At 37.5% G+C, this 27,715-nt stretch overlaps 2 protein-coding genes across 10 annotated transcripts in view; one reads left to right on the top strand and one right to left on the bottom strand.

The window, feature by feature from the left end:
• Positions 1 to 15,458, bottom strand: part of MIGA1 (mitoguardin 1) — a 35,774-nt gene extending 20,316 nt beyond the window's left edge. For 2 of the 5 annotated variants that reach the window (XM_033516535.1, XM_033516533.1), the window contains exons 1-8: positions 15,286 to 15,399; positions 14,379 to 14,552; positions 13,430 to 13,501; positions 12,475 to 12,652; positions 11,343 to 11,479; positions 10,974 to 11,100; positions 10,420 to 10,556; positions 9,556 to 9,679 (exon numbers count right to left, since the gene is read on the bottom strand). In XM_033516535.1, the coding sequence (XP_033372426.1) occupies positions 9,556 to 9,679; positions 10,420 to 10,556; positions 10,974 to 11,100; positions 11,343 to 11,479; positions 12,475 to 12,652; positions 13,430 to 13,501; positions 14,379 to 14,501 (898 nt within the window). In that variant the 5' untranslated portion in view covers positions 14,502 to 14,552; positions 15,286 to 15,399. Of the gene's footprint in view, positions 1 to 9,555; positions 9,680 to 10,419; positions 10,557 to 10,973; positions 11,101 to 11,342; positions 11,480 to 12,474; positions 12,653 to 13,429; positions 13,502 to 14,378; positions 14,553 to 14,999; positions 15,216 to 15,285 lie in introns of those variants that run through there. The other 3 variants (XM_033516534.1, XM_033516536.1, XM_015636273.2) reach the window with 3 other exon arrangements.
• A 249-nt stretch (positions 15,459 to 15,707) lies between these two features.
• Positions 15,708 to 27,715, top strand: part of USP33 (ubiquitin specific peptidase 33) — a 38,178-nt gene continuing 26,170 nt past the window's right edge. For 4 of the 5 annotated variants that reach the window (XM_015636268.3, XM_015636269.3, XM_015636270.3 and 1 more), the window contains exons 1-5: positions 15,708 to 15,796; positions 21,319 to 21,445; positions 22,463 to 22,516; positions 24,575 to 24,637; positions 27,017 to 27,169. In XM_015636268.3, coding sequence (XP_015491754.1) covers positions 21,365 to 21,445; positions 22,463 to 22,516; positions 24,575 to 24,637; positions 27,017 to 27,169 — 351 coding nt within the window. In that variant the 5' untranslated portion in view covers positions 15,708 to 15,796; positions 21,319 to 21,364. Of the gene's footprint in view, positions 15,797 to 21,318; positions 21,446 to 22,462; positions 22,517 to 23,019; positions 23,090 to 24,574; positions 24,638 to 27,016; positions 27,170 to 27,715 lie in introns of those variants that run through there. The other variant, XM_015636271.2, reaches the window with a different exon arrangement.

A 27,715-nucleotide genomic window follows, 5' to 3' on the forward strand; every position in this document is an offset into this window, starting at 1 on the left:
TACTAAGAGTATCCCTTCCTTCTTTCCAAGGCAATACATTGCCCCCTTCTTGGCTTTCCCACCATGCATTCCTTCAAAGAGCAGATATTGCCACATGCAGTGATGGAAAGGGACAACAATAACCAGCAACTGTTGCTCAGCTCCTGAAACTTGTTGTGTTTCTTTCTTCAAATTACCTTTTACTCAAATCAGTTTCTTAACATGCTATATGAAACCCAAAAGAGCAAACATTTTAGTATTCTGGCATAAAAACTATCCTGGACACAGCATAAGAGTATGTGACCATCCAAGATGATCTTGTCAAACTAAGATTTCTGGGAAGGTTCTCCTTTAGCCAGTACATCAAGCCATAGGGACGTTGACATTTCAAAGCAAGAAAGACAGCCTGACAAAAGGAACCCACACATTCATTCATTCTTCCATTCAAAGAAACATATCCTGTCCAGCAGTTTATAATTCCACTTACATGTAGGAAGACAGCATCGGAAAAATCTGATACCTTCTCATCCCCAAATTATCAGACAAACAGAGAACCAGCTATTACAACTGATGATTCTCAGTGAAATAAACATCAAAAGATGCAGACATACAAGTATGTTTTGGGCTCACACTTGGACTCTGTATTCAGAATGGAGCATGTTTGACACAGACGAACTCTGTAAGAAGAGCCTAATCTCAGTCTTCCCTTCAATTTCAGGGCAGAATGATTTTACAGAACGCTGCAGACTCCAGTGACACTGCTCAGAAATGTGACTGGCTTCTGCAAACCCAGTTGCACACAGATATGGTTTGAGAACTTAAATTGCTAAGACATATGCTTAACTTTAAGCAATAGGACTTAAAGAATATCTTAAGTGCCCCACTGACTGGGGCCTACTTGCATTCCACTTGTCCCCAACAATGGGAAAGAATGAGATAAGAATCCTTATAAAGTTGTACCCTATGGAAAGTTCTGAACCTTTAGTTTACCAAATAAGACCAATTATCAATTTTAAACTAAAAAAAAACAAATTAGTAACACTATAAGGTTGCTAAATGCATTAGTAACATGTTAATACTTGAATTATAATGAAAGCAATGATTAGAGCAACCTGACCACTGTCAATCACCTAAGTTATGTACATTCTTTATTATTCTAGCCTTGCTTTATTTTACCCTACTCTGGCTTACCACGGATAACTAATATATTGACTAGATGGCAACTAACTACATCTGTTTGAGCAGCTGCTAATCAGTGCCAAGCCATGTGGAAATATGCATACATTTACCTTTAAATACTTGCAGCATTTCTCCATGTAGAACAGGGGCAGCTTTAAATAGCAGGAGAGAGAATGAAGCCTGGTGTGATCGACATGTGCTCTTGAATCAGTTACACCACAGCACTTTGCTACAAACTGGATTATTAGGTAAGGTGGGACATGTGCACAGTCCAGATATCTCACAGAGAATGAGAGACAGTAATTTATTTTTAAAAAAACCCTTTAGCCTGAGCCATCAAAAGAGAAATTAAACACATCTCCAACCCAGTTATTTTTTCTAAGTTTTAGCAATTAACTGCATAAATACATGCATGAGAGAAAAATGACCCATGAATAATAAATTTTACTCCCTCCATTGTTATTGTTCACTTTTGCTATAACTTTCCACAAAAATAAATTTACTCCCACATATAGTTCCAACTTTGAAACACTGCAAGCTGAAACAGAAATTTAAGAAAATTGTAAGATATTAAAAGGCCATTAGGAATGAAATGCTTACACAAGCTACTTGAGCCTTCCAGTTATAGGGTAAAAAAATTAAAAGACTATAACCCAAACGAAATGCTTGGCAAATAAATGTGCAGAGCTGCAGTGATGGGGCATGGTTAGTGCTAGATAACAAGTCCTGTTAACAGCAATTCTTGAAGACTGTGCTGTGTGAACATATCACAATCCTTTATGCCAGCTTGATGGGTCAGAGTCTTCTCTTTAAAGGGCAGCAAGATTTAAACATAGTAGATACATTCATTAAGAAAAGTTCTTAGATTTGGGTATGTGTACATGCACACAATGTTTTAATTTCATTTTAAGGCCTTGAAAATAAATTGCAGACAGAAGTGTATCTATTTTAGTTCTAACTACTGAACTAATAAAATTATAGTGCAGAGATTGGTATTTGCTGATTTTATGATTCTGTCAATATTCCATTTTGATATTGCACTCCAAAGCAATTGGAAAGCTCAAAGTATTGTATCTGCACTTCCAAAACTAAGCTACTAAGCCAAGAGGTTATTACTTTGGAAGTCTTTTAAAATTCTGAACTATCACTGCCTCTATCTCCCCCCTCCTATTCTGGCTCACCTTTCTTCATTTTTCCCAAAAATGTTTCAGATAAACCTCTCTTAAAAGTAGACTGCAAAGCAAGAAGAGATTCTTTTCAGAGAAATTCTAAAAGAGGAATTGGCCCTATGGACCAAAACATGTTCTTAATCATCAGTTTATATAATTTCACACTGCCACTACTCCAGCCAGAAAAATAAACATTCATCCCTCATTCATTGACATCTATCTGATTTTTCCTACCTCTAGAACATTTATACTCACAAATTATACAAACTAATAGAAGTTAAGAGCATGTACACCTTTTCTTTCTAGTAAGAAAAAGAATTTGCAAACTGTTACTTGTTAAGAATGTATCACAAAAAGATGAGAGAGGAGAAATAAAAACCAACTTTCTGCATTTGGAGGCCTTTTTCCACTTATATATACCTTTTCAAAATGCGGGCAAGCAGTTACTAATTCAAGCCCTGACACATGGGGAAAATTACTACTTTTCTTAACTCAAAAAGAAGGTAAATATGTACTTTAAAAATAGTTTTTTAAAAATTGAGAAAGAGACAATTGCAGCTGCCCACATATTATAAAGAATGAGCAGAATTAGTTGAGATGCATTTTATGTTAGGAGGCCTGAGCAGGGATGCACAGGAACATCAAACTGAACAAAGTCTGGGAAATAAAATCATGTTGGTGGACTGTGGCTCCACTATAAGCACTTCTTAGAGTTAAAAGGAGGACCAGTTTGTATTTCATTAGAAGTTCCCAAGGGGGAGAGAATTCTTAAGAGAGAGTAATAATCCGTTCAGAAAAATGAGCAAAGGTGATTTTTATAAACAACAGTTAAGTTCATGTCAGCCAAGAAAGTTTTAAATGGACAAGGCAAGAAAAAACATGGCAGGAGTCAAGAAGTGAGAGAGACAAGGGCTCAGACAGGAGTTTTGGTGTGGACAGAAAGAAGACAGGGCTTGGGAATGCCATTTAAGGGAAAGCGATGAGGTGTATAAATAGCTTGCACTGTTGGATCTAAGGGCAAAGCTGTTGGGCAAACAGTAACAAGAGTCCTCAAAAACCAGAAACAGACTCTTTCTCATCTTATTGGAAGTGCTTTTGAAAAAACCACCAGGCTAAGTGACCACAGTAAGCAACCTTGACTTCTCCGGTGCTGGGTCAGTGAACACTTAGATATTCTTGAGCCACTGTTGAAAAGATTTCAGTTTCTAGGATTGACTGAAAAACACAGTCCATGTCATCATAGCAACAAGATGATACATATTATGAATACCAGTATTTTTCAGCAGCAGTAACTTCACTGCATGTTTGTGCAAAGCTACTTTGCATTTTTAGTTTAGTATTGCCAAAACTAAGAGTATCACTGAGAAAGCCAAGCATGATAATCTTTTCATAGACAAAACAATTGCAAAAATATTTTTGCTTCAGTATTAGATTGAACTTCTAACTACCAATCTTACTCTATTCAAGCATTGTACCTAGGTGCCTTCTGATAAGGAATTTTATGGACAGCAGTTTAGAAAAGAAGTGTTATTAATATTGGACAAAACGCCTTTTAAGGGAAGATTTAAACATTACTGATTAGGGAAGACACACAATCCAAGTCAAACATCTGCTCTTTGAGTTTCTCTTGGGTGTCTGAAATAAGGAGTTGCAGCAATAAGTTGCAATATGAGAGACCTTATGTTTTAGCAGCTACTGAACAGCAACAAACTGCAATACCTAAAAATTATGTTCAAAATATACATTATTTTTTTTTAAATAGGATTGGAATAACTTCTCTGGGCTTTTCCTCAGACTCAGAAATATTGCTTTCTTTCCTTTCACCCCATTTGTTGAAATGAATACATTTTCACACTTAGAGAAAAAGCTGTTGTTTTCTTTTGTTTTGATTGCAATCCTGTTTGAGCTACTAGAAAAGTGTTTAGGCCTTCTCCAAGAAATTAAGAAATTATTTAATGTAAATTTATCTTGAAGGAGCAAAGCAAGCAAAAGTTTTCAAGCTAACATAAAAAGTTACATGACTCTAAGTTATTTTATAGTATGTACTACAGAGCTCACCTAAGTCAAGTATTACAAACTGCTCCTCATTGGAGACTAGAAATGATAACTGGAAACATTTGTTGTACATAGGCAATAAAATACACTCAAACTAAAATTTTTCCAATAACATTTCAGAGGCAGGAAAAAAACACAGGCTGTAGATATTAATCCATGGATAGGAAGACATTACAGAAGCCCGTGTTAATAAATTATATAAAAACGAGGTTTCAACAGCTTCACTGATTATGCAAAATTTTTTGTTTTAAGAGCTGCTGAAGGAAGGGTTTCTAATATGTAAATCAGTTCTCCAAACAGTTTTGTCACTAGGTTAAAGGCTGTGCTTATTCTCTCCAAAATGCCAGACATATCTTTGAGTGTGAGAAGAAAATTAAAAAAAGAAACAGACAAACCTTTCAACAAAATCATCCAACAGCACAGATCTGTGTGAGAGATTTTACTGCGGTAGTTCAAACACTTAATTTGTTTTAAACTGTACAACTTTACACAATAAAAAGTAAATATTTTAAAAATCAAAATGTATTAACATTAAAACATTTTAATATTGTCAAAAAGTTTAAGGGCCAGTGTACACAAGTCACCATCAGTTTGAATGCCAGCATTCCTTCTTACAGTAGAAATTAAAATAATAGTTTGAAGTATTAGGAATTTAGCACTGACAAGGAACCCTACAATTTGAGAATTTTCCCCTCTGACCTGCAATTCTGTTTGTAAGTACAGCTATTGTTTCTGTCCCAACTCTTTGCATTCCTCTCAAGTTAACTCGACTAACATTTCAGTCTGCTAGAAAAGAGCTAAATAGGAAAAAAAATAAAGAGAACTTTTTCAAGGGCAGACTACTGAAAGTACTGGAAGCTTTTAACCCTCTGCACACCTTTACATTCATCACTCAGAAATGACAGGATGAATGCTCTGTTTCACAGTTTTGTGACAACTGCCTTCTCTGATGGTGTTCAGCCTTACCCCTGCCCCAGGAAAAGCCAGTTTGTAGGCTTCCCATGCTGCTTCACAGTACCAAGAGGCACAGCATAAAAACAACCACAGCTTAGTCTTACGTATTTCTTCTATTTTCATGTCCAGAAGTACTTTTTCTACAGAAATCCTATTTCAGCTTGCTGATTTATATGACAATACTAAAAGTCCAGTGGAGAATGCAGCAACAATGAACACAGTGGCATTCCATTATTTCATCTATTTAAAATGCAAGTCTTTTCCAGGATGGTATTAATCATTCATAACTCAACAACAGCTTACCGAGTTGAAAATTATTATTTGCAATTACTTTATTATTATTACTTTTAATTGTATTCTACTCACAGGGAGAAAATATATTTATTTATTCCTCTGTCTTCTGCTCTGTTGGAAGCTGAATATTGAGAAATATCAGAAGTAGCTGTCCTAGCAGGCAGAAGAGAGGCACTTCAGACACAGCACTCGAGAGAAGACAGTGGCTGCAGTGATAAGCTCTTGTATTCCAACAGACCCACAGGTAACTCATTCCTGACTCTCCCATGTGACCACGTTACACAGACTCCTCCAGAAGGCTGCTGCTTGGCAAACTGTTTATCATGCACAACCAACTTAAAATATTAAGTGGGATCAAAAAGTGAAAAGCAAGTCTGTGGAATGACTGATCAATGGCAGCTCTAAGATCTAAATTTGATTTGGTAGAGGGAAATGTTGATCTGGGAAGAGTAACATTTAAAGGCTTTGGGAAGGAGCAGCATCTGTAAACAATAAATATGGGGGAAGAAGTTTCAGGAGCTCCAGAAGTTTGATAGAAGAATTTACAGAGAAAGCTGAAATAGAGAAATTACTAGAAATTTTTACCTTTGTAAGTTTCCTTCTGAACAAATCTAGAGTTCCTTATAAACCAAATCATAAACAACTTACATTCTTATAAATAAGAATAAGAAGTGCCTGTCAGGCATTTATGCAGCACTTGATAGCATCTGTCCAACTGTCAGAGCCTCAATTTCAGCTGTGCCTGATCACAAGCACTTCAGGTAGAGAAAACAGAAGAAAAATCCACAAACCATATCTATATTTCCTATGTATCTGAGAAAAAAACCAGAGCTAAACATTTTCTGATTACTGTTGTGGGTGAACAGTTGAAATCCTGAAGCATGAGAGCTGGTTATAAGCATTTTTAACGAGCTCCAAGCGTCATTACAGCATGGTTTAGGTCAGAGGGGACATTAAAGACTATCTAGTTCCAAACCCTGCCACCACCAGATCAAGTGGTTCAAAGCCCGGTCCAGCCTGACCTTAAGCACTTCCATGGATGGGGCAATTACAAATAATTAAGGACAAGGCTTTTTCTTATCCATTCCAAGGCCCACAGAAAAAGAAAAAATAGTATTAAGAGGAAATACTTAAATGCCAGAAAGACCACACTGACCATTTTAACCCCAGGATGGTATCTTCCTCAAAGAATGAAAACATCCCTCAAAATAGCACTGCAAAAAATAATCTTGCCTCTGAAGTGTATTGAGGGTAGCTTACTTCAGAACTTCACTTATTTCACTTGAACAACTAGAAATTTGATCTAGTTATGACTCTGACAACAAGGTCTACAAATCCCCCAGCACCACATACCTTTTCCATGTGTAAGCAGCTATTCAGAACAAGTCAGTCACCTCTCAGTATTTTCTTCAACAAGGAGCTGACATGCTCAATGTGAACCACAGATTAGCTTGTTTTTCCAAAACATGGAAAATTTTTATGGCTTGTTTTGAGCTGCCTAGAATCTCCAATCTTCTGAAATATGACCAACAGAACTGGACACAGTATTCTAAAACCACATCAACCCAAGACTGCATCTCTGCCTCTATGCTGGTGCTGTCCTTTGCACATAGCCAAAGATTAGAAAAGTGGTTTTTTTCTGCACCAATGTGCCAAGAGCTTACACTGATTATGATGTGTAGCTTTTCTAAAGTGTTTCTTCATGATTTTTCTTTTAAAATCTCTCACTTTTATGTACAATCCTTACCTGCCAGGATTGAATATAGTTTGTTACTATTTAAAGAGATAATTCAGATCTTTATTGCTAACCTTTGCTTTTTGTTAATTCAATGCTTCAAATGCCCTAAATTATATATTTTTATCAACTTCCGGCTCTACAAATTATTTTATAACCAATTATATAGCTGATAAAAGTACAGGATTCGACAAAATAACTTCCCTAAAAGGTAAATCTTTCCCTTTTAACAGAGGGCAGAAATATAAATAAATGTTCACATCAGTGAGCTAAATATTATCACCTAATTTATGCTCTACCAATTCACCAAACTGCAGATCTCTCAGAAACCTACAGTCCAAGAAAACATACCTGCTATGAAACTGTATCAACTGGCACAAATTAAATACTGTATTATTTTGTCTGTGGTAACAGAACTGCAAATTAGCAACTCCATTTCACAGGAATGACATGCTGGAGATTATTCCAAATGATTGGGAAATTGCCCATTTATGTCAAAATCTTAAAAAACAAACCCCATTCTCATTTTCCAAGATTAGGGAATAGTAAATGGTAGATTAGGATGCTTTCTTTATCTAATTTCAAAAGTTATAGGTATAAATCATCCAGGAAAACATCTCAGCTACATCTTTTGCCACGAATTGTATTTATTCCTACATAGCATAGGACCCTTCATTTCTGTTTCTGTTCAGAATTGTAGTTTGTATTTTGCAGTAGAGTGTTACTCTTCTTAGTAGTGCAAGAAGGCTGTACTATCTTTATCTCTTTTGACCACTGGGATTTCATAATTTTCTTGGACTTGCTTACTCTTGTGACTTTTGAACCCTTCCATTCCTGTTGTTAATGTATCAAATATTGAACAAAAACCTTCCAAGTATCACAAGCGCTTCAAAGGAGATGATGGCCTTCTGATTTTTTATTAAAACATTCTGAAAAAGTCAATCATCCTTTAATATACTTGCTGTTCAAGTCAAAAATTTAAGAAATATAATGATGAAAATTTCCAAATCCTGAACATGGAAAACAGGATTCATTAAACCAGTTCATTACTTTTTTCCTCACTCATTGGGGCCAGCATAAATAAAATCTAAATAATAAAGTAACTCAAGAGATCACAAATTATTTCTATGAAGAACATTTGAAGGGAATCAAATTCTCAGAACATTCTTGGTAAACAAGAATTTAGTTATCACATGTGAAAAATTAATGTAAAAACTCTCAGGGTAACCAAGCAAAACAATAACTAAATGAGAATTCACATGAAGTCCTTTGAGTACCAAATTATTAATTTGGCCTGAAGACAGAAATCACAAATAAACTTCTAATTATAATGGGTATACAGTACAACTTGACTGATGGTTTCAGATATCAAAATGAAATGTTCAAATCCTTTTTTCCTTTAAGGGTTACATTTACAGGTGTATGCAGATGAGTCAGAAAGCCAGCTCTGACCTAAATCTAATTCCCCCCTTGGCCAAGGCTGTGTTTGATGGATTCAGGATGAGAAGGGCCAAGAGAGGACAGCACAGCACTGCCACCTCGTGCTGGGCAAGCCGGAGCCCACACACGGCTCCTACCAGACTGGTCCCAGAACGTGCTCTGCCTTTAAACACTACAGTTAATTGAGAACAGATGCTTCATCTTGAATTATGAAAGGGTACAACAGCATCCATCTTTAAGATCCAATTCTTTCAATAGAAGTAATCCAACTATCTGTACTTAATCAGCATGTCAGGCAGCAACTACTCATTATATTTGCTGTTTTAACAGCTTAATCACTCAGAACTGTGATAAATTTCAGTCACCAAAGACCTTTGCTAATGGCTATCTGCTTCAGATAAGTCTTTCTAGTTTAATTTTCCTATTTAGTAAAAATATTATGACAAAGCATAAAAAGTTTCATAGTTAGAAGATGCACAGAACCTCTGAACACCCATGCTTTAAGAAGGGTCATATACTCTTGCTGTAAAGATGTTTAAATACTGACAAGTTACAAAGAAAACAATTTCCTTTCAATCCATTGTTATCTAAAATAGAACCACTTCATCAAACACAACATAATAATGTAAAGAATGTGATTTTTTTTTCTGTTGATTTACTGATAAATATAATTTTGCTCAATGGATATTTCAGCCCTCCCCCCAAGAGCCATCATTACAAGCAAAAAAGATGTAAAGCAGCAGTACTCACCAATATCATTAGCTAGAGCAGCAGGATCAGAGACCCCAAGGGTGGCTTCAAACTCTTCCTGAAGACGATAAGCTCTTTGAAGAAGAGATTCAAGCTTATGAATGAATTCAGCACTAATGATATCCTGCAAGAAGACAGACATTAGAAGATTTTGTATTCAGCCTGTACGATTCCTTTGTAAAATCCAAGGATATTAAGCCTGTACAACTGTGCCACATTAATTTCCTACAAACCACACAGGGACACTGTCAGATGAAAACTTCAACATCCACAATATATACACTGTTCAGAATACACACATTTTGTTTACAGTAATAAAAAATAAAATCTAAATTTAGAAGTATTTTTTAATTATCTGCGATGTTTGCTGCACTAGAAATAATGAAAGTAACATATTTGTTTATTTCAAAACGTTTTTAGCACTTAGTTCATAATAAAGGAGGAAAATAAATAAAGTTTAAGCACATTGTTTATCAATATGCACAAATTGATAATTTTTCCCTGAGACATTTATCCTTGGCAAGCAGATACCCTCTCACATAATCATGAAAGGAAGAGAGGACTCAAGAGATTACATGCAGGGAAGCTGTCTGCTTGATAGCTCAATAATACTGTCCAGAAGCAAACACTAATGCACCAGCAACTGCCAAAAGATAAATAATGCTGGTTCCCTTCCCATGCCCTCCTCCAAATAACCAACCAAAAAAGTCAGAAGGAATGAATTCAGATCTTTGAATACAATACCACTAAATTGGAAATTGAATCAATTGTCAAGTTTGGTAATTCAATTTGAAAAGATTCAGGTAATAACACAGAACAAATTGTCAGGACAGCATCAGTAGATTACAGACTAGATGTACTCACTTCTACACTTTCTTCTGCAATTGCATCTCCTGCTCCCAGTTTAATGGAACCACAGATTGCTTCATCTTCAACTTGTCTGTTACGAAAAGTTAGGGCCTGTTCCCAGCGCCTCAGTGCTTCTTCAAACAGCTCCATACCTAGGGCAGAGAAGAACAGCTTCAGCTACACTCACATTTGAGAGACACGGGAAAATAGGCAGCAAAAATAAGCATAATTATCACAGAGATGTAAGTTGAAACAACATCACTTCCCAGCCTAAACCAGTATATTCCCAGTACATATTTACCTTCCTTTTGTGTAAAGAAACGTGATCATTTTCTCTATGTGTTAGGGCTTGATTTTAAGGATTACTACTGCAAATAGTAGATGAAAAAGTATTCTGGAAAACTAACTTTAGATGAAATACCATTTCATTATTTTATGGAAATGTTCTCAGACACATGCCAACAGAATACTGAGGAAGAACACAATAATATTTTGTGTCACTAGCATAAATCCAAGAGACTATTTAGATTCATTATAGGCAGATGCTGAATATTCTCATTATGACTTACCCATCAAATATAAATTTTCAGGTGTAGTCACTGGAATATTGACAAGCTTAATGTCATCTTCATCTGCTTTATCCCAGGAATTAGAATTGGCACAAGCACAACTGTGACAAGAGGTGGCACTCTGAACCTTAAAAAACAAAGTGTTGTTATACAGAGTATCCTTAAAACCACATTCCTGCCAGAGTACACAACATCCAAGCCATCTGCCTAGAAACTGGTCTTACTCTGTAGTAAGGACAGTGGTTTCTCAGCATCTCTAGCTGCCTGCACAGTTTGTTCAGGAAACTTCCTTCAGCTCAGTGAAGCTTTTAGATGCATACTCAATACAAGTTAACAGACATTCAAGAGCCTTAAAACATTTTTACTTACCGAGGTCAGGCTTTGAACTGAACCAGAATATTTACTGAAAAGTCCTCCATTTGCATAGATACAGGATTGAGATCCTTTTTCCTTGGCAGAGCTCAGAGAAAGAGTCAAGTTTTGTCGGCTACTGGAACAACTAGAACCTAAGAGATACATTTATTTTAAAGCTCTTGCAAACTCGAAATATTGGGTTTTTTTCAATTTTATCAAGAATTGCATTTACTTTTTTCAATAAAATCCAGTTTAGAAGCAAAAAAAATTTATTCTTTTATTTACAGTTCTACTTGAGAAACTACACATTAGAATTCACTATCTGTAACAATAACTATGCATTTTAGCTTAATTATTCATCTATTCTATAAAAAATCTGATTTGAATTTCTCTGTATTGAGATACAAACACAAGAATGGCAAAACCCATTGTTAATACACTATTGATAAAGAGTTTTAATCCTGGTTCATGATTAACACTTCACCTTTGACAATAAACCCAGCTTCTTTATAAGACACTGTGATTTTGTTTTTAATTTGACAAATTCAAAATTTAAAGTCTAACAATTCAAACCCACTCAGGTGTTCCATCCTACAGAGATGATTAGATGGATGGAGCACCTCCCCTGTGAGGAAAGGTTAAAAGTTGGCTTATTCAGCCTGGAGAAGGCTCCAGGGAGACCTTACTGCAGCCTTTCAGTACTTGAAGGGGGCTATGAGAAAGATGGGAACAGACTTTTCAGCAGGGTCTGCTGCAATAGGATAAGAGGTTATGGTATTAAAACTAAAAGAGGGCTGATTTCATTAGATAACAAGGAAGAAAGTGTTTACAATGAGGGTGCTAAAATACTGGAATGGATTGCCCAGAGAAGTCATGGATGCCCCATCCCTGGAAACATTCAGGACCAGGTTGGATGGGCCTATGATCAACCTGGTCTAGCTGAAAATATCCCTGCTCAATGCAGGGGCTAGACTAGATGAACTTTAAAGATCCCTTCCAACCCAAACTATTCCATGATCAAAGGAAAATAGTTGGTTTACTATTATAGTTACGCACAGCCATTCCCTCACACAATGTTTTTCCCTCTCCAAGAAAACAAACAAACAAAAAAACCAAAAACAACCAACTTGGGGGTTCCATGACTTACCTTTTTCTGAAGCAGCTGCTTTGGTACACTCTAATACGAGATGAGTTGGCTCCCATGGTGGCACTTTCTTGTTTTTCTTTCCACGTCTCCTTTTAAAGTGATGGGCCAGAAAAATCACAGATATTGCACTCACTGCTGTTACTGTGAAAAGTTTCTTTAACCCCGGGGAAAGCTTTATCTGAAAATAAAAGTGTGATTTAATTGCTAATACACGTACTGAGAGACAGACTGCAGCACCAAGAACTATAAGGTTTATTGCAAATCCACAGACTATGAGGATCTAAGCAAATTCATTTCAAACAAAGATTTGGGGTTTTTGATTTCCTCTTAATGCCAGGACAATGCAGAGCTTCAATTAAATCTCTAACAGCAAAAAAATACTGAGAAGGAACTTGCCTTTTGCAACTACACTACTTCTTGCATTGTGAAAGAGTGGGAGATGCCAACATTCATGTGGTGTTTCATTTTGAGTAGAAAATGTATTTAAATAAATTTCTCTAAACTAACAGTTTTGAAAAAAAAAATCTGCATTTTATTTGGGGTCTAGATCAGTCATAGGTCTATAGGTGTTTAAATTAGTAAAGAAGAATCACATACACAACTTGTATCAAAAGCCATTAAAATTTATAAACATATATAACATACAAAGTAATAAGATACTCAAAGAAGAAAAGTGTCATCTAACTGGAAATCACAGTTCACATTCACAAAAATCTTTTGGAAACTTGTGCTGCTTGAGGAACAGACTGCTGGAAGAAAACCAGATCCACAGTCCTTGGGCTCATATAGTGTTTGTGTAACATGATTCCTCATACCAGAAAGAGCACAGAGAGCACCACTGCACTCTGGCACTCCTGGTGGCTGTGCAGTTGGTAAACACTATCACCACTGTGCAATCTGAAGAAACATTGAAAGCTTCTCTCTGCACTGAGTTTACAGTCAACAAGTCAAGCACCTTTTTGTTGAGAATCCTGCCCTTTCTGGTACCATGGCTTGACTGAGGTCTACAGCTACCACTGCACTCACTCTGTGAGGAAAAGGAAATGCCTGAAACACAAAACTTACGAGAGACTACTGTATTTCACAGAAAAGAGTTAACAACCAAACACCTGAGATTAAAACCTCTAAGATTACATAATTAAATGTTAAAACAAACATGTCAAAGAACTGCAAATGGATTTTTTAAAATTTGAGTTTGCCTACAAACATGATCATAAATTGATTAACAGTGAAATGAAAACCTCTAAAAAGAGGAAAGTTAATAGTTGCACATAAGGGAGTTGCATGTGGTATTTAAGAGGACATGAGTATGCTGCAACATGAAAAAGAAAACAGTGATCTTGCAGTGAGTTTTGAAATATTTAATATATAGAAAAAGTGTGGAAATGAGCATATGCAGCTAAGACTGAGAATATCTCATCATGGTTTTATACACAGTAAAAATAAAGTACTTACAGAGAATTGTGAAATATAACATAGTTTTTGCTTATAAGTGTCTAATTCAATAAAAATAAAATACAGTCACATTAAAGACCTGGTTTTAAAAGCAGAACTCAATACCATTATTCCAAATTTAATGACAGTTATGTTTAGCTTGTAAATACAAAAAAAAAATCTACAAAAAAAAAGACAATTTGAGAATTTTGATATTTTGAGAATCACTGCACTGTTACAAAATGAAGATATACAGACACTACAGGTAAAGCAGGTGTATGATGATGTACTAAGCATTTATTAACAGAAAAAGACACACTTATTTTAGTTCAGCGTTATAAACAAACCAAAACCCCCATGGTATTCTGTACAAATTTAATTCACACATACAACAGAGAGCACGTACAACACTGCAATAAACTTCTAAATGTATAACAAAAGTAACAATATTTAGATAATGTATCTATTACCTGGTTAAGAGAATAATACCAAGAAAGGGGAAGATGAAACACCTGTAAAGCTACTGTCTTGAGAGAAAATCGTGTCTCAGTAACAGCTTCTTCTGACATGGCTCCTTCTCTCCCATACCTCATTAAGCGAAAGTATCTTGAAAACAATCACAGATTCCAGGTCTCTGGAATACTCTGTCAAATGAAGGATACATAGTAAGTTATGCAACAGAAGCCCAGGACGATTTTCTCCTACAAGCTCGAATCTCTTCTATCACAGGTACATGACTTGTTTGACTGATGTTTCTAGGCAAGATTTAATGTGGAGACAGCAAATTTGCTGGTTCAGCTTAGGCCCCGCTCGTCCAATTGCTGTGTGCAGATGTACAAGCAGGACTAAGGAGGGCTCGCTCTGCTTTGATTAGCCGGCCGTTCCCGTACTATAGCCTCTAAATCACACACGGCTACAACCCTGCCTCTGAAACCACGACTGATGGAAGAACATATCTGCCAGCTGAAAGAGCTAAAAGATTTGAGAGCAGCCAAAAAAAGTTTATCTCATTCAGCGCCTCGTTTATTTTGCAAACACACCACGAGAAACAAGCACTATAGCCTGACGTAATCTCCCCGATGCAGGCGCACCTCTCTCACTCCCTGATGCTGAACACAAGGCGAAGCCTCCGAACCGCCGCTCCTGGACCGCAACCGCGGCACGGCGGGAGGCGATGGAGGCCACGGGGCAGCAGCCACCTCCGCCCGGCCCGGCCGAGCCCTCCCCAGCCCGGGCAGCCCCGGCATCGCGGGCGGGCAGCGGACAGAACCGGGTGCCCCGCGTCCCTTAACCCCCTCCCCGCAGCCACCGGGGTCAAAGCGGGCGCGCCTCTCCCCGGGCCCGGGCCGGGTCGCTACAGCTGCCGCACTCAGTTACCTGCCCGCCGAGCACCGGGGCCGCGGGCAGCTCTCTCCGCTCCCGCCCCGGCGCTGCCCGGAGACCGGCGGGATCCGCTTCCGGCACAGGGAGAAGCGGCCGGTGTGGGTCGAGAGGAGCCGCTACCACGTGAGGGAGATCCGTGGCGTCAGGACTCCGCGCCCGCCATCTTTGCTCCGGGCGACTCCCGCTGCGGGCGGCCGGGCGGGGCGGGGTGCGCTCCTGGCGCCGCCATCTTTGTGCGGGGCAGCGCTCACAGGGGCGGCTGAGGCGCCCGGCGCCGCCATCTTTATGCGGGGCGCGTTCCGCGGCGGCGTCGCGGCAGCCGCGCCCGCCCGTCCGCGCGTGTGCGGGGCGGCACCGGCGGAGCTGCCGCGGCCTGGGCGCGCCCAGCTCCGCCACGGCAGCCCTGCAGCGCTGCTGTTCCCGCAGGCAAGGGCGAGACGCGGGGCTGATCGCGGCCCGGCTGAGCTCCGGCATCCGTGCGCCGCACATCCTACCGGCTGCTCCGGTAAGAGAGGAAGGGCCCGCTTGGGCAGCGGTGGAGGGTTCGGTGTGGCGGGGGGTGGGAGCGCGGCGGGCCGCGTGTCTGTCTGGTCTCACAGCCCAAGGCGTGTTGGTGCGGCGACGGCGGCCGCCCCGGGAGTCCTCCCGGCGGCCGGGGCGCCGCGGTGCCGCAGGGCTGGGCGGGGGCCGGAGGTCGGCGGTGCCCGGTCCGGGGCAGCGGGGCCGTGTGGGGCGGGACCGCCCTCCCGCCGGCTGGAAGCGGCCACAGAGCTCCGCAGGTCCCTGCTGAAGTTGCAGCTGTGCGGCAGCGGTACCGTGGATGCCGCGCAAGCCTTAAAAGCGGTAATTTACCGATAAATGGCCCTGTTCGCTCCCCTAGTTATCCTTGCGCATGGATCGTCGGGTATGAGTGGAACAGCCTAGGGGAAAAGTCCGGGGTATCACCTAGTGGAAAATCACTGTAGGCTTCTCTCCTGCGCTTAAAGCAAAGCCCGTGTTAGGAAAATCCTCTTAGAAATATAGAGGTTAGCTAATGGGTTTCATAGTTAGGATTTAGCGTGGTGCAAGAAAGAAACGAAAGAGTGACCTGTATGCCCTGAAAGCCAATATGAAATGAAAACTGTCTAACCCTGTAAGAGGATATAACCTCAGCTCCAGAATATTTTTATATGTCTTTTCTCTGTGGGAATAGTACTTAAGGGCAGAAAAAAAAAAATGTAATGCAAGTGATATTAATTTGTGTCTTGCTTGAGTGGGTAGCTCTTGGTGCCTGAGGAGAAAGACCAGGTGCCTTTGACCAGGTTACTGAGCATACTTTTGCCATTTAGTGGGAAAATATCAGATTTTATATTAAATAAAGTAAGTTCTCTACCAGAGCTGGGATTGGTGATGTTATTTTTTCAAGAAATGGGATGCACTTGTTTATTGTTGATAAATTAAAAAAAGTAAAAACTATGAAGGAATGGGAGATAAAATTCAAAACTACCTATTGATTAATTGAATATAAAGGAACCTTAAAGGTCAAGGAATAGGAAAGATGAACCTTAATTTCACACACTAAGAAGACTTAAGACTTAAATTTTAAGACTTAATATTAGGTAATTTTGGTAAAAGCATCATTCATGTACAAAAGTAATTGAAGAAATTTCTATGAAGTTTATAAAAAACACAGATTTTTAGAAAAGTGACAAAAAAAATATGTATCTTAACAGTCTGAATATGCCTAAGGCTATCACTTCAGTGGGCTTTTGTAGCTTTGAGTGAATGTTGGTGGATTTTTTCTGAAATGTAAAGAATATTAATATGGTAAGTATTTACTGTAATTCCAGACCTCCTTAGTATTCTAAGTAACTAAGTGTTCAGGTACAAAGTTGCACTGTGTGTCACTCTTGCTTTGTTGCTATAAAATATAAATAAATGTTAAGTGAAATTGTTCCAGTGCATCACTGCTGAAATAACTGTGAGTGCAGTGAAGAAGACTGAACTTGCAGATGCTGTTATTCAGAGCTGTACTGACAAAATAATAAAAGATTGTAATGAAGACATAATTGCTGCTTCACATAATTGATGTCTTCAGAATAATCCTTTTATTCTTAAAATCTTCCTTCAGCATTCCCTTACTGAAGTCTGGAAAATGATCTGTTAAAATGGCTCCATATTTAGAATATCAGTGGAATACGTAACACATATAATTGTTTATTTCAATATCTGTTGAAGTGCTAACTACTGTAACTAGGCAGATGAAATTAATCCACAAATTTTTGAAAGAATTTAAAATCTGTTTCGTTTCTTTAGGAAATACTGGGTTCCTTACATGACCCAAAGATAATTTTCGAGATCAGTTGAATTCTCTTATCATTTGATGGGCATTTTCTGTGAGTGTGATAGGTCTTCCATGGTAGGCACCACACAAGTCTGTGATGCTGTGCTGTGATGTCTGTGATGCTGAATTATAAATAGGTTGCTGGTCATGATGCTTTGAATTATGATCCATGTTTCTCTGATGGCTCAAATTTTTTTTTCTTGGTGAATGAAAAGGCTAGTCAGAAAGACAAAAAACCTTCCAAGACTAGACTTCAAGAGAATCTTGTCTTTGAAGTAGAACTCTGTGCATGCTCAAAGCAAAATTGTGTTGATTAGTCCTACTTTGGAGCATTAATTGATTCACTTTATGGGATGGGGTAGTATGAAGCATTGAGATAGGTGAACTGAAACCTCTGAGGGGAAACAATGGAGAGTGCTGGCAATAGACTGGGAAAGAAATTCTCTCCCAGATCTGTGGGAAGCATTTGATGAGAGCCTTATTGCATGAGCGTGATCATGAACAGTTGGTGTGGAAACAGGCTGAGAGAGTAAGGGCTGTTGAGCCAGGAGAAGAGAGGGAGACCTTACACAACCTCCAGTGCCTAAAGGGGCTGTAAGACAATTGCAGAAGGACTTTTCACAAGGGCCTGGGGTGACAGGACAAAGGGAACGGCTTTGAATTCATAAGACAGGTTTAGGTTAGATATTAGGAAGAAATTCTTAACTGTGAGGGTGAGATATTGGATCAGGGTTTACAGAGGAGTTGTGGATGCCTTATGCCTGGAAGTGTCTGAGGTCAGTCTGGATGGGGCCCTGAGCAACCTGATCTAGTCAGTGGCATCCCATGGTAGGGGGTTTGGAACCAGATGATCTCTAAGGTTTCTTCCAACCCAAATGATTCTATGATTGTGTGATCTCACTGGGATAATAAAATGGAGATATACTCCAGCTTCGGAACAGGAGTATAAAATGAAATGTAAGAGAAACTACAAAAGTAGGCTTGTTGGATTATTTTGAGGGTTTTTTCCAGTACTGAAAATGCAGGAAAACAATTTTTAGATGAGGCCAACGCAATGCAGAAGCTGGTGTTAAAGCAGATGTGATAATGAGCTGCAGGGGAAGAAAAGGAATCTCTTCACATAGAGTAGGAAGTGCTGAAATGGAGGAAGGTCAGTGAGCGAGGGAGGGGCTACCCTGGGCTTGTTAGGACTTAGAGAGGTGAAGGATGAGTCATGGTTTTGAATTAATTTTACAGTTTTAGACTTGAACAAAATTTTACAAAATGTGTTTCTGGAGCTATGTATGTTAAGCTTCCAAGGTTATGGCAGTAGAGTGAGTTATCACAGTGCTGCAAGATGGAAGGAGGTGTGTAAAAAATTTGTTAACAAAAGGTGAAAGAAAGGCCATTCAGCTTTGCTCATATAGTGATACATGAAGAATTGGTAACATGAACTACACTTCCGCAAGAGATGCTCTCTGTATGGACAGGAATAGGGACCATATCCACAGGGGCTTGAACAGCTGAGTTTGAACAGCTTTGGCCTTTCTGATAATTATCAGAAGAGAGATGCAGATTGCACCAAGAAAGAGAAACTGGCATGAGCAGAACTCCTGGGTTTGGGTTTGTTCAGGACTGCAGGTTTATATTTGTGCAGTTCCATGTATGAAAAATTAAATACATTAAATACAAATCTGTCTGCATGAGGTAACGTTTCCATTCATTACTTTGTATTACTTGGAATAATGCATTCAGAAAGCTTCTGCCATAGAAAAAATTAAGCCTAAAGATTTACTAATCCATTATATCAGTCTTTCTAAAGCATTTGTATTAAATTATCTCACTGCATATAATGTTCTCAGGGCTTTATTTGAAACTTGCTTGTCTTTTTTTAAAATTTTAACAGACCTTGCAAACTGTGGAAGATGTGACATGAATTCATGTTGCCATTTCTGTTCTGAAAGGGGACCTTACAGTTCAAAGAGGAATTGCTAATATGATGGAAGTTGAGGAGTTTTGGCATGAAAAACTGTTGCCTTATTTGAAGTGTCTTTCAGTAACAGTGCATATAGATTACAGTCAGTCACTGAACTGAGGAAGTACTCCAGCTGGTGCTTATGTTTTAGAATAACGCATTTTAAGTGTCATGCCACTGGTCCTGGAAGAGAATTCAGATCTCATCTAGAAAAAAATAATCCTAAACGATTAATTTACTGTAGTATTTTCAGTCTTGTGAGATAAGTTCTGAAATATTTTATTGAACAACTGTTAACATATTAAGAAAGACTGAAACATATACACTCATGCTTGAGTCTATACATACAATTATATACTTACTAGATATTTATGTATAATTGTTTATGTATAAAGAAAATGTATTTAAGTGTATATATCCATGTATATACATATGTGCATATAATATGACATGAAGTATCACATATTATTCCATTACAAATAATATGTAATACTTCAATAATATTATTTGTGTAGCAATGTTTATAGTAATAAGACTGTACATGTACACACACATATCTAGAAGAATGACCAAAGGGAGCAGAAATGGCTCTTGGTTCAAAGGGATCTTATTGCAAGGCAATTGAAGGAAAAGGTAAGTCAGACACAAGCTGAAAATTTTCCAGGGAGTGTGTCTGAGATACCCATTAGGAAAGGCGTGTTTTCCCCCTCTCGGTCAAAACTGTATGGTGCTTAATATTGAAATGAGTGATTGGTTCTGTAAGTGGAAGGAGCAAACCTAAAGCTGCCAAAGCACACAGGCAAAGTGGAAAGAAGTGTTGATAACAGTGCCAAAGACTGCAAGCAGATCAAGGAGGGTCCATCACTGAGCTGGAGTCTAGTTGCAAGTCTTGATAAAGGAGCACTATATTGGACAGATAATAATTGGGCAAAAAAAGCTATTTTTTTTCTTTAGAGATTGAGTCATCTGTTGTAATTAAGTGACAAAACTGAAACAAAGTTATTGGATAGTCCCTGTCTGAATGAGTCAGTTGGAGTATTTATATAAGAAGAACATTACAGAGTTGTTTTTGGTTTTTCTCCTGTTGCTTTCGATGCAACTATTGAAATAATAATGACAAAGTGATTGTATGTGGCATTCTTCTTTTCTGGTAAGTTTCTGTGTCTGCACCAGAGACCTTGGATGGGCAAAGAGAACAAGATAAAAGTGTTGCTGGGTGTTTAGTGCTACTTGTGAGTCACATGTTTCAGTCTCCTTTTGATATATAATATGTCTGAATCTAGAATGTGTCTTTGTAAATAAATAAAACCAAGATAAAGTTTCTTTATCCTGTGATAAACGAGTCTTATGTTCCTGCAGTTTAGCCTTCACAGCTTCAGCAATGTTGGAAAGATCCTTTTCCAGAACATAGAAGAGGCAAGGCCACTGTCAGTTCTAGGTGGACTTGAAAACTTATATTTATATCATTTAGGTGCTGTGGCAGAGTCCAGAAAGTTAAATAATTAACCCAATTCAGCTCTGCTCTATTCAGAATTCTTTTTGTTTATGACGTAGAAATCATTGGATTTCATTTTAGAAATCAGCAGGTTTCGTTTTGGGCTGTTAAATTCTCTTACTAAAATTATTTATACTAACTTAGTCTAAAGAGGCACATTGTTTTAAAAGTTTTGTGTATGTTGTATATTAGATATGTAGTATTTCTGTCTGTTCTAAGGAACTGGGTTTTATTCATTCTTACTTCTGTCAACAGGTGTTGAAAATTCAGCTGCAGGATCTCGGAGAATACAGCTTCAGCAATGTCGTCACCCAGCAGCGATTGCCCACACTTGGAATCAGTTGGTGAGATAACAAAGGAGGAATTGATACAGAAATCTCATGTGAGTTGTAGCAATTCACTTTCTTCCTAACACTGTTAACTGATCAGGTTTTTTAGGTTCACATTTTAGTGTATTATTAGTTACAAGGTGCATTTAAGTGTTAAGCATGGATAAAAGCTCCTCTACTGGAATAGTAAGTAAAGTATGAGTAGAGCTGTCGGCTTGATGAAGCTGAAAAAACTGTTCAGCACTTAAAGAGCACCTTTGCCACAAGTGATGTTTTATTGGAATCATTAGTTAGAAGAGTTAGCAGAGCACCAAGCTGAACTTCATTTTCATTGCCGTTGCAGCATTTAGTTATTTGAACTATCAATGTAGTATAGTACAACTAACTTCAAGTAGAAACTGTAACGAAGAAATTTATGGTTTACTTGGATAACAGTTCTCTTTTTGATAGAAAAACCACAGTTTGAGAAACCTCCTCCCCCTGAACTCTTGGTTTCCACCTAGTATTAATAAATGGAACAAAGAAGGATCTTGTAACTCATTTAAGTAGCTGGGAAGTGATGAAAAGTGTAACCTTTTCTGTCCATGGTGCTTAATTTCTATAACAGTTAATTTGCTGCTGAGGAGTACAGCATTTTTCTACTGTTGCATCTTGTTTGTGTACACCTTTGCAGGTGATGTCTGCAAGAAGGAATATGAATTTGTTAAAAGTTCTATCACTATGATTTATTTTTATGTTAAATTTATAGGAAAGAGCAATTATGAGGATTATTATAATTATGCGATATGGTACATATTGATGCCTTATTTAGAAAAGCAGTTTTTGGTTTAAGATGAAAACTTAGAGATAAATCTGAGATTTTAGTGGAAAAATATGCTGAACTTGAGATTATGGGAAGCAAAAACTAGGTTGGTTATCAACATTTCTCTTTTTTAAAGTTAACTTTAAAGTCTTAAAGGTATTCATCTGATACTAAGTTTTACAGTATTTTTTCTTGATTTATCTTGAAGTTGTGGTTTACTGGTGAAAGCAAGTGAAATAAAACTTACCTTTGTGTTGAACTTTAATAGGGCACTTGTCAGGACTGTAAAGTCAGAGGACCCAACCTTTGGGCATGCTTAGAGGTGAGTTGTTCTGTTGTTCCACAGTGGAGTGATTTTCTAGTGAAGATAAGTTGGTAGTATTTTTGTAAGAAACATCTGTAATAAGGTTCTTGAAATGAGGTTGTTTAACTTATCATTTAAAAGCAAATTTTTTTCTGCAGTTTCTTTCTTTTTAAATTATTTGCCTTCTATCAGGTACACACTTCTTGTAATTTAAGAATAATACACTTAAAATGAGGGGTTTTTTTATAAGAAGGAAGATAGCATATTAGTGTTTTTACTTGAGTTATGAAACTTTTTAACTCTTAAGTTTTGAAGTTTTTTTTAAATCTTTCCCCTGGGTCTGTAGATCTAAAAAATAATATATTACTCCTGAATTAATTAAATTACTTTTTATAAGCTTTTCTTAGCATTTGTAGTCATAACATCTAGTAGTAAATGCAGACATTTTGCAGAATAATGCATAGTCTGACTTTTATTCTTAAGCAAAACAAAGAAAAAACTCCTTATTTTGAAACTTGCAGAAGCTTGTATGAACATTCTCCTTACTTCATGCAAATTTCATACAGTCTTTGTCCTGAGTATAGCTCTGTTGTAAGTATACTTTTGCCTATTCTTCTTGCTGTCTACAAAAAACTGTAGTTTTCACTGTATTTAAAGAAAACATAAATATGTTGCTTCTGACTGATCTATGATCCCAACTGGAAAGCATATAGTTAACTTAGCTTTTAAAATGTCTTGTGAGATTTTTGGACTTAGAGCTCTTTACAGAGATTGAAATTTTGCCCTGTAGGCTTGACTTCATTTTGTGGCAATTTTTCTTTAAGCAGTGTCAGAAGGATCTCCAGGCTAATGTCCCCCTTTAGGTGCATGAGCATTTTTTAAAATCCCCTTAATTTGTGTCCTTTTAGGTGAATGGTGCTGACAATTAGGAGATCTGATCATTTTACTCCTTCTGTCAATAACAGAAGAGAGAAAGAAACAGTGTTTAATGTCTATTGTTAGATGGCCTGAAGTTTTAATTATGTATAAAAAAACCTCTTGGGAGTGGGGAAGAAGTGTTAAGAGTTCATCAGCCTGGCAGGTGGGAAAACACTGTCAAACTTAAAACATGTTTTTTATTTCTCACAGTTGTTAGGTTGTTACTGAAAAACTAAATTTTATACCAACATTTCCATAGGAGAGTTTTGTAGTTGCAGTAGGACACTTAATGTCATGCTGTGATGTTTCTCCTCTTGGATGAATTGGCATCTTGTCTTCACCTTTTTCGGTAGAAAAACCTGGTGAGATCCCAGCATGGAAACGACCTGTAACTTACAGAATATCTGTGATCATTTAATATTGGCTGTGTTCAGCTACTATTTGATTGTATAAATTAACGTGCTTAGAGAGTTCTACAGATAACCTGCTCTACCCTCCTGTGTGATTGGCCTGACTCATGCAAATGAGGAATTAGCAAAAATTGCTTGAAGATTGGCAGCTGCAAGATTCCACACTTGACTCAGCCAAATATATTTTGCAATGAGCATGATTAAAATTGACAATTACTTTGCATGTTTTAACTAGAACGTGACAAGTGCTTAGCCATGTAGTGCTGAAAACTTATGTAAAGGTGAAGAAGTTAATTAGTTGTGAAGTAATGCTCTGATGAGTAGGCACTGCAGATAGGTGCATGCAGGGATTTTTGTATAAACATGTCTGAGGCTGTTGCCATTCAGTATTTCACCACTCAGATGCTGGATTAACTTTGTATTTTCTGTTACAATCTTTACCAAATAAGGAATTGTAAAAAATACATATTGTCAGTAATATGAATAAATATATAAAAATGGCCAAAAAAATTACATTCTAAATGTTTCCCATCAGTGGGAGAAGTTAAGTTCAATCTTGCAGCATTCTTTTTTTGCTTTAGGTGATACTTACGTTATTGTTTACTTTGCATGTCTGTTGGTTTGCGTAGGACTCTGCAAGTTTGAAATTTGAGTGAATTTTAAAGGGACTGGCAGTATATTCCTATTCTGTAAAACCTGTCTGAGACCACTTTTTAATTCTATATACTCTGTGTCTCTTGCCCAACAGAACAGGTGTGCGTATGTTGGCTGTGGTGAATCCCATGTTGATCACAGTACCACGCATTCCCAGGTATGTGTATTTGCTAGTAACACATTTCCTTGAAGCAGGGGAGTTAGAGAACTTTTATTTCAATGAAGTCAATAACCTATGTTAGCTAACTGTGTGGAAGTTTGATTTGCTGTAATTGTTTTTCATGTATAGAAGCAGATCTTGCTGATTTAGGAGTATGTGAGTTTACAGGTTTTCTACAGCTGCATAATTATGCAATTCTTCTAAAGAAGATGGTGCAAATGAAAAAAAGAATAATTACTGATGATTTTCAAGATGCAGACAAAAGACTTATTGAGTATCTCAGTTTATGTGTAGTACTTCACTACTTCAGTCTAAATTTCTTGGACTGTGGCTGCCTGATGGGTAAGAGGAGGAAAGTTGCATTAATGGACAGCTGAGGAGGTGTGAGATAGGGAGTATAAATTATCAGAGATAGGTGCTTTGTTTTTGCAGTATGCTCCTTTTTTTAGATGAAGAAACTGTAGACTGAGCTGAGCATATGCTTTCCTGCCTATGTCCTGATCTTGCATCCAACTTGGTGGGAGCAGTGGAGTGTGTACACTATTAGCATGCCAAGTTCTGCCGTGGCTGGGTAGCTTCTGTGCACAGGTTTGAGTCTTAAACTTGCTGTGTTTTCTGGGCACACATGTGTGCAAGGGGAGCACTTGACAAAGGCAAATAAGGTATTCTGGGCACAGAGAGGTGGCAGTTTTATAAACATGTCATTTCTGAGTTGCTGATTTTGAGACTAATGAAATTCTTGCCATCAATTTACAGTTTGTCAGTAAATACATACAATGTTCCACACTGAACAATTTTTTATCTCTAAAATGACTAAAAAAACCTTGGTGAATATTAAAATGAAGGAATAGTTTGGTTTTTTTGTTTAGAGGCAGGACCTTGAGAAGAGTATTTGTACAAATTGATAGTGCATTAATATAAATCTATATAAATACTTTCACCGTTTATTTTATCAGCTGTTCAAGCTGAATCACAGTTCTAAAGCCTTTACAATAGAATCAAAAGTGAGGTGTTTCTAGAGTAGTTGGGGACCAGATGGTCCCTGGATTTCTTGCCCACAGTTTTATATGTCTTGGTTTCTTACAGTAGTTTATTCCTGCTTTGCATGCTGCCTTAGCAATGTTACATACTTCCAGGTAGGAGAAAGCAGGCAAGCTATTCATTCTCTGTCACTGACATCCCTGTCTTGATTTTCTTATTACTTAATTTTAATTTGAGGCTAGTAAGCATTTTTCTGGATTCTTCTTTAATAAAAATATCATTAAACTTATTAAAAAGAGGGAAGTGAGGTTGGCATGAATCAACTTTTGCTTACTCCAGTTTACACCAGCAAGGCTCCCTGTACTGCAGGTAGTCACATTCATTGCATCCACTCCAAGGAAATCATTAGGCCACTGCTCTGAAATCTTGTAACTGTGTATGAATCTGAAGCTGCAGAATTAAGCATGTTCTTGTGTTTAAAATTGTTTGACTTATTTATGTAAATCTGACATTTTAAGTAGGGGGGGAGGGCTGCTTAATAATATTCTAGCCCACTTTACATTAAAAACTTTGTTCTTATACAAGATGTTGTTAAATTAAGGGGTGGGGGGAACTTGGGCATCCTGCAGCAATTGTAGTATTTTCCTAATTTCTAGCAAATCCCTTGTTGTCTATAAACTTGGGTGATGCTGACATATAAGGAAGAAATACAGGAAGGATTAGCAAAAATATTTGGAGGAAGATAGCAATTGTATGCCCAATCTTGCATAAGCAAGAAAAAAAAGCATAAGCATATAAAAAAATATTAAGATTCGAACAATAAAAATATTCTTCATCTGTCAAGTTTATACTGCATCAGAGTGTGAAGCTGTCAACAAAAGAACTATTTGAGTATAGAATTTTTGCTTAGTTATTAGGAGTTATTATGAGGACCTCTTAATGTAAGTGAACTAAAAATTTTACCTTAGTCTTCAGATTGCTGCAAATAGCACGAATTCCATGCAGCAAACCAGTAGAAATAAACACTGCAGAGGAGGCAGCTCCTGTTGTGGCCAGTTACAGATATTCCTTGAAAACTGGTTTGTTGTGAATTGTAGCACTTCTAACAACAATAAGAAGGCTTTCTTCTTATTTTTTTAATTACCAAGAGGCATGTCAGATATGACAGTGTCTTAGATTCTGATTGCATCTTGTTGCTAATTTGAGTGATCTGTACAAAAAATGAATGTTTGTGCTAGAATTTCAGTATCTGAATTGCTCTTTTTTAATATTCTAGCTCATATACTTTTCATTGTTGAAAAACCTAGAATTTTAATATATCTATTCTAGCTTGCATGTAGTATTATTTAGTTATTCCAAATTTCTGAATCCCTATTGTGGTTTTTGTTGTTTTAGGAGACAAAGCACTGTCTAACTGTCAACCTTACAACTCTCCGTGTTTGGTGTTACGCCTGTAGTAAGGAGGTATTCCTGGACAGAAAATTAGGATCTCATTCTCCACTACCAAGTACAAGATTGTCTCACCAAGCACAAGAAAACAGTGTGCAGGTATTTTTTAACCCAATTGAACAAAGGCAGCTGTAGTTTTGCAGTAAACATTGTTTTTGCTGAAGAGAGAGACTCACTTTTCCTCCATTCTTCTGGCTGAACTTTCTATTAATTCCTCCTTTTAATTTCATAAATTTTTTTTTGCTTTATTGGCATCAGTAGTGTTCACTCTGATTTTTATTTTTTTTTTAAGATAAGTGTTGTCTTGGAGCAAGTTACACTGCAAATTCTTAAGTACATTTGGAATAATACTTTTAGCTGAAAAAAGAATTGTTATTTCTTTATTGCATGTGTAATTACATAAACATGACAGGTAACTTGGTTAAAACAGTCACAAGTAGAAGTACAGTATTTCTAGATGTGTTCTGCTTGAGATAGAGCAGTAGAAGACAGAGCATCATGCACAGGTTGAACAGAAAGATGGGCAGTTTTTCAGTCTATATAATACAGAAATATATTTACTTCAAAGTTCAGTATTTAATATGAATGTAAACTGATCATTTTCTCATAAACTGCCAGCAGCTCAATTGGAATATCACCACCAGA

Source organism: Parus major, chromosome 8 (genome assembly GCF_001522545.3).
Source record: "Parus major isolate Abel chromosome 8, Parus_major1.1, whole genome shotgun sequence".
Lineage (NCBI taxonomy): Eukaryota > Metazoa > Chordata > Aves > Passeriformes > Paridae > Parus > Parus major.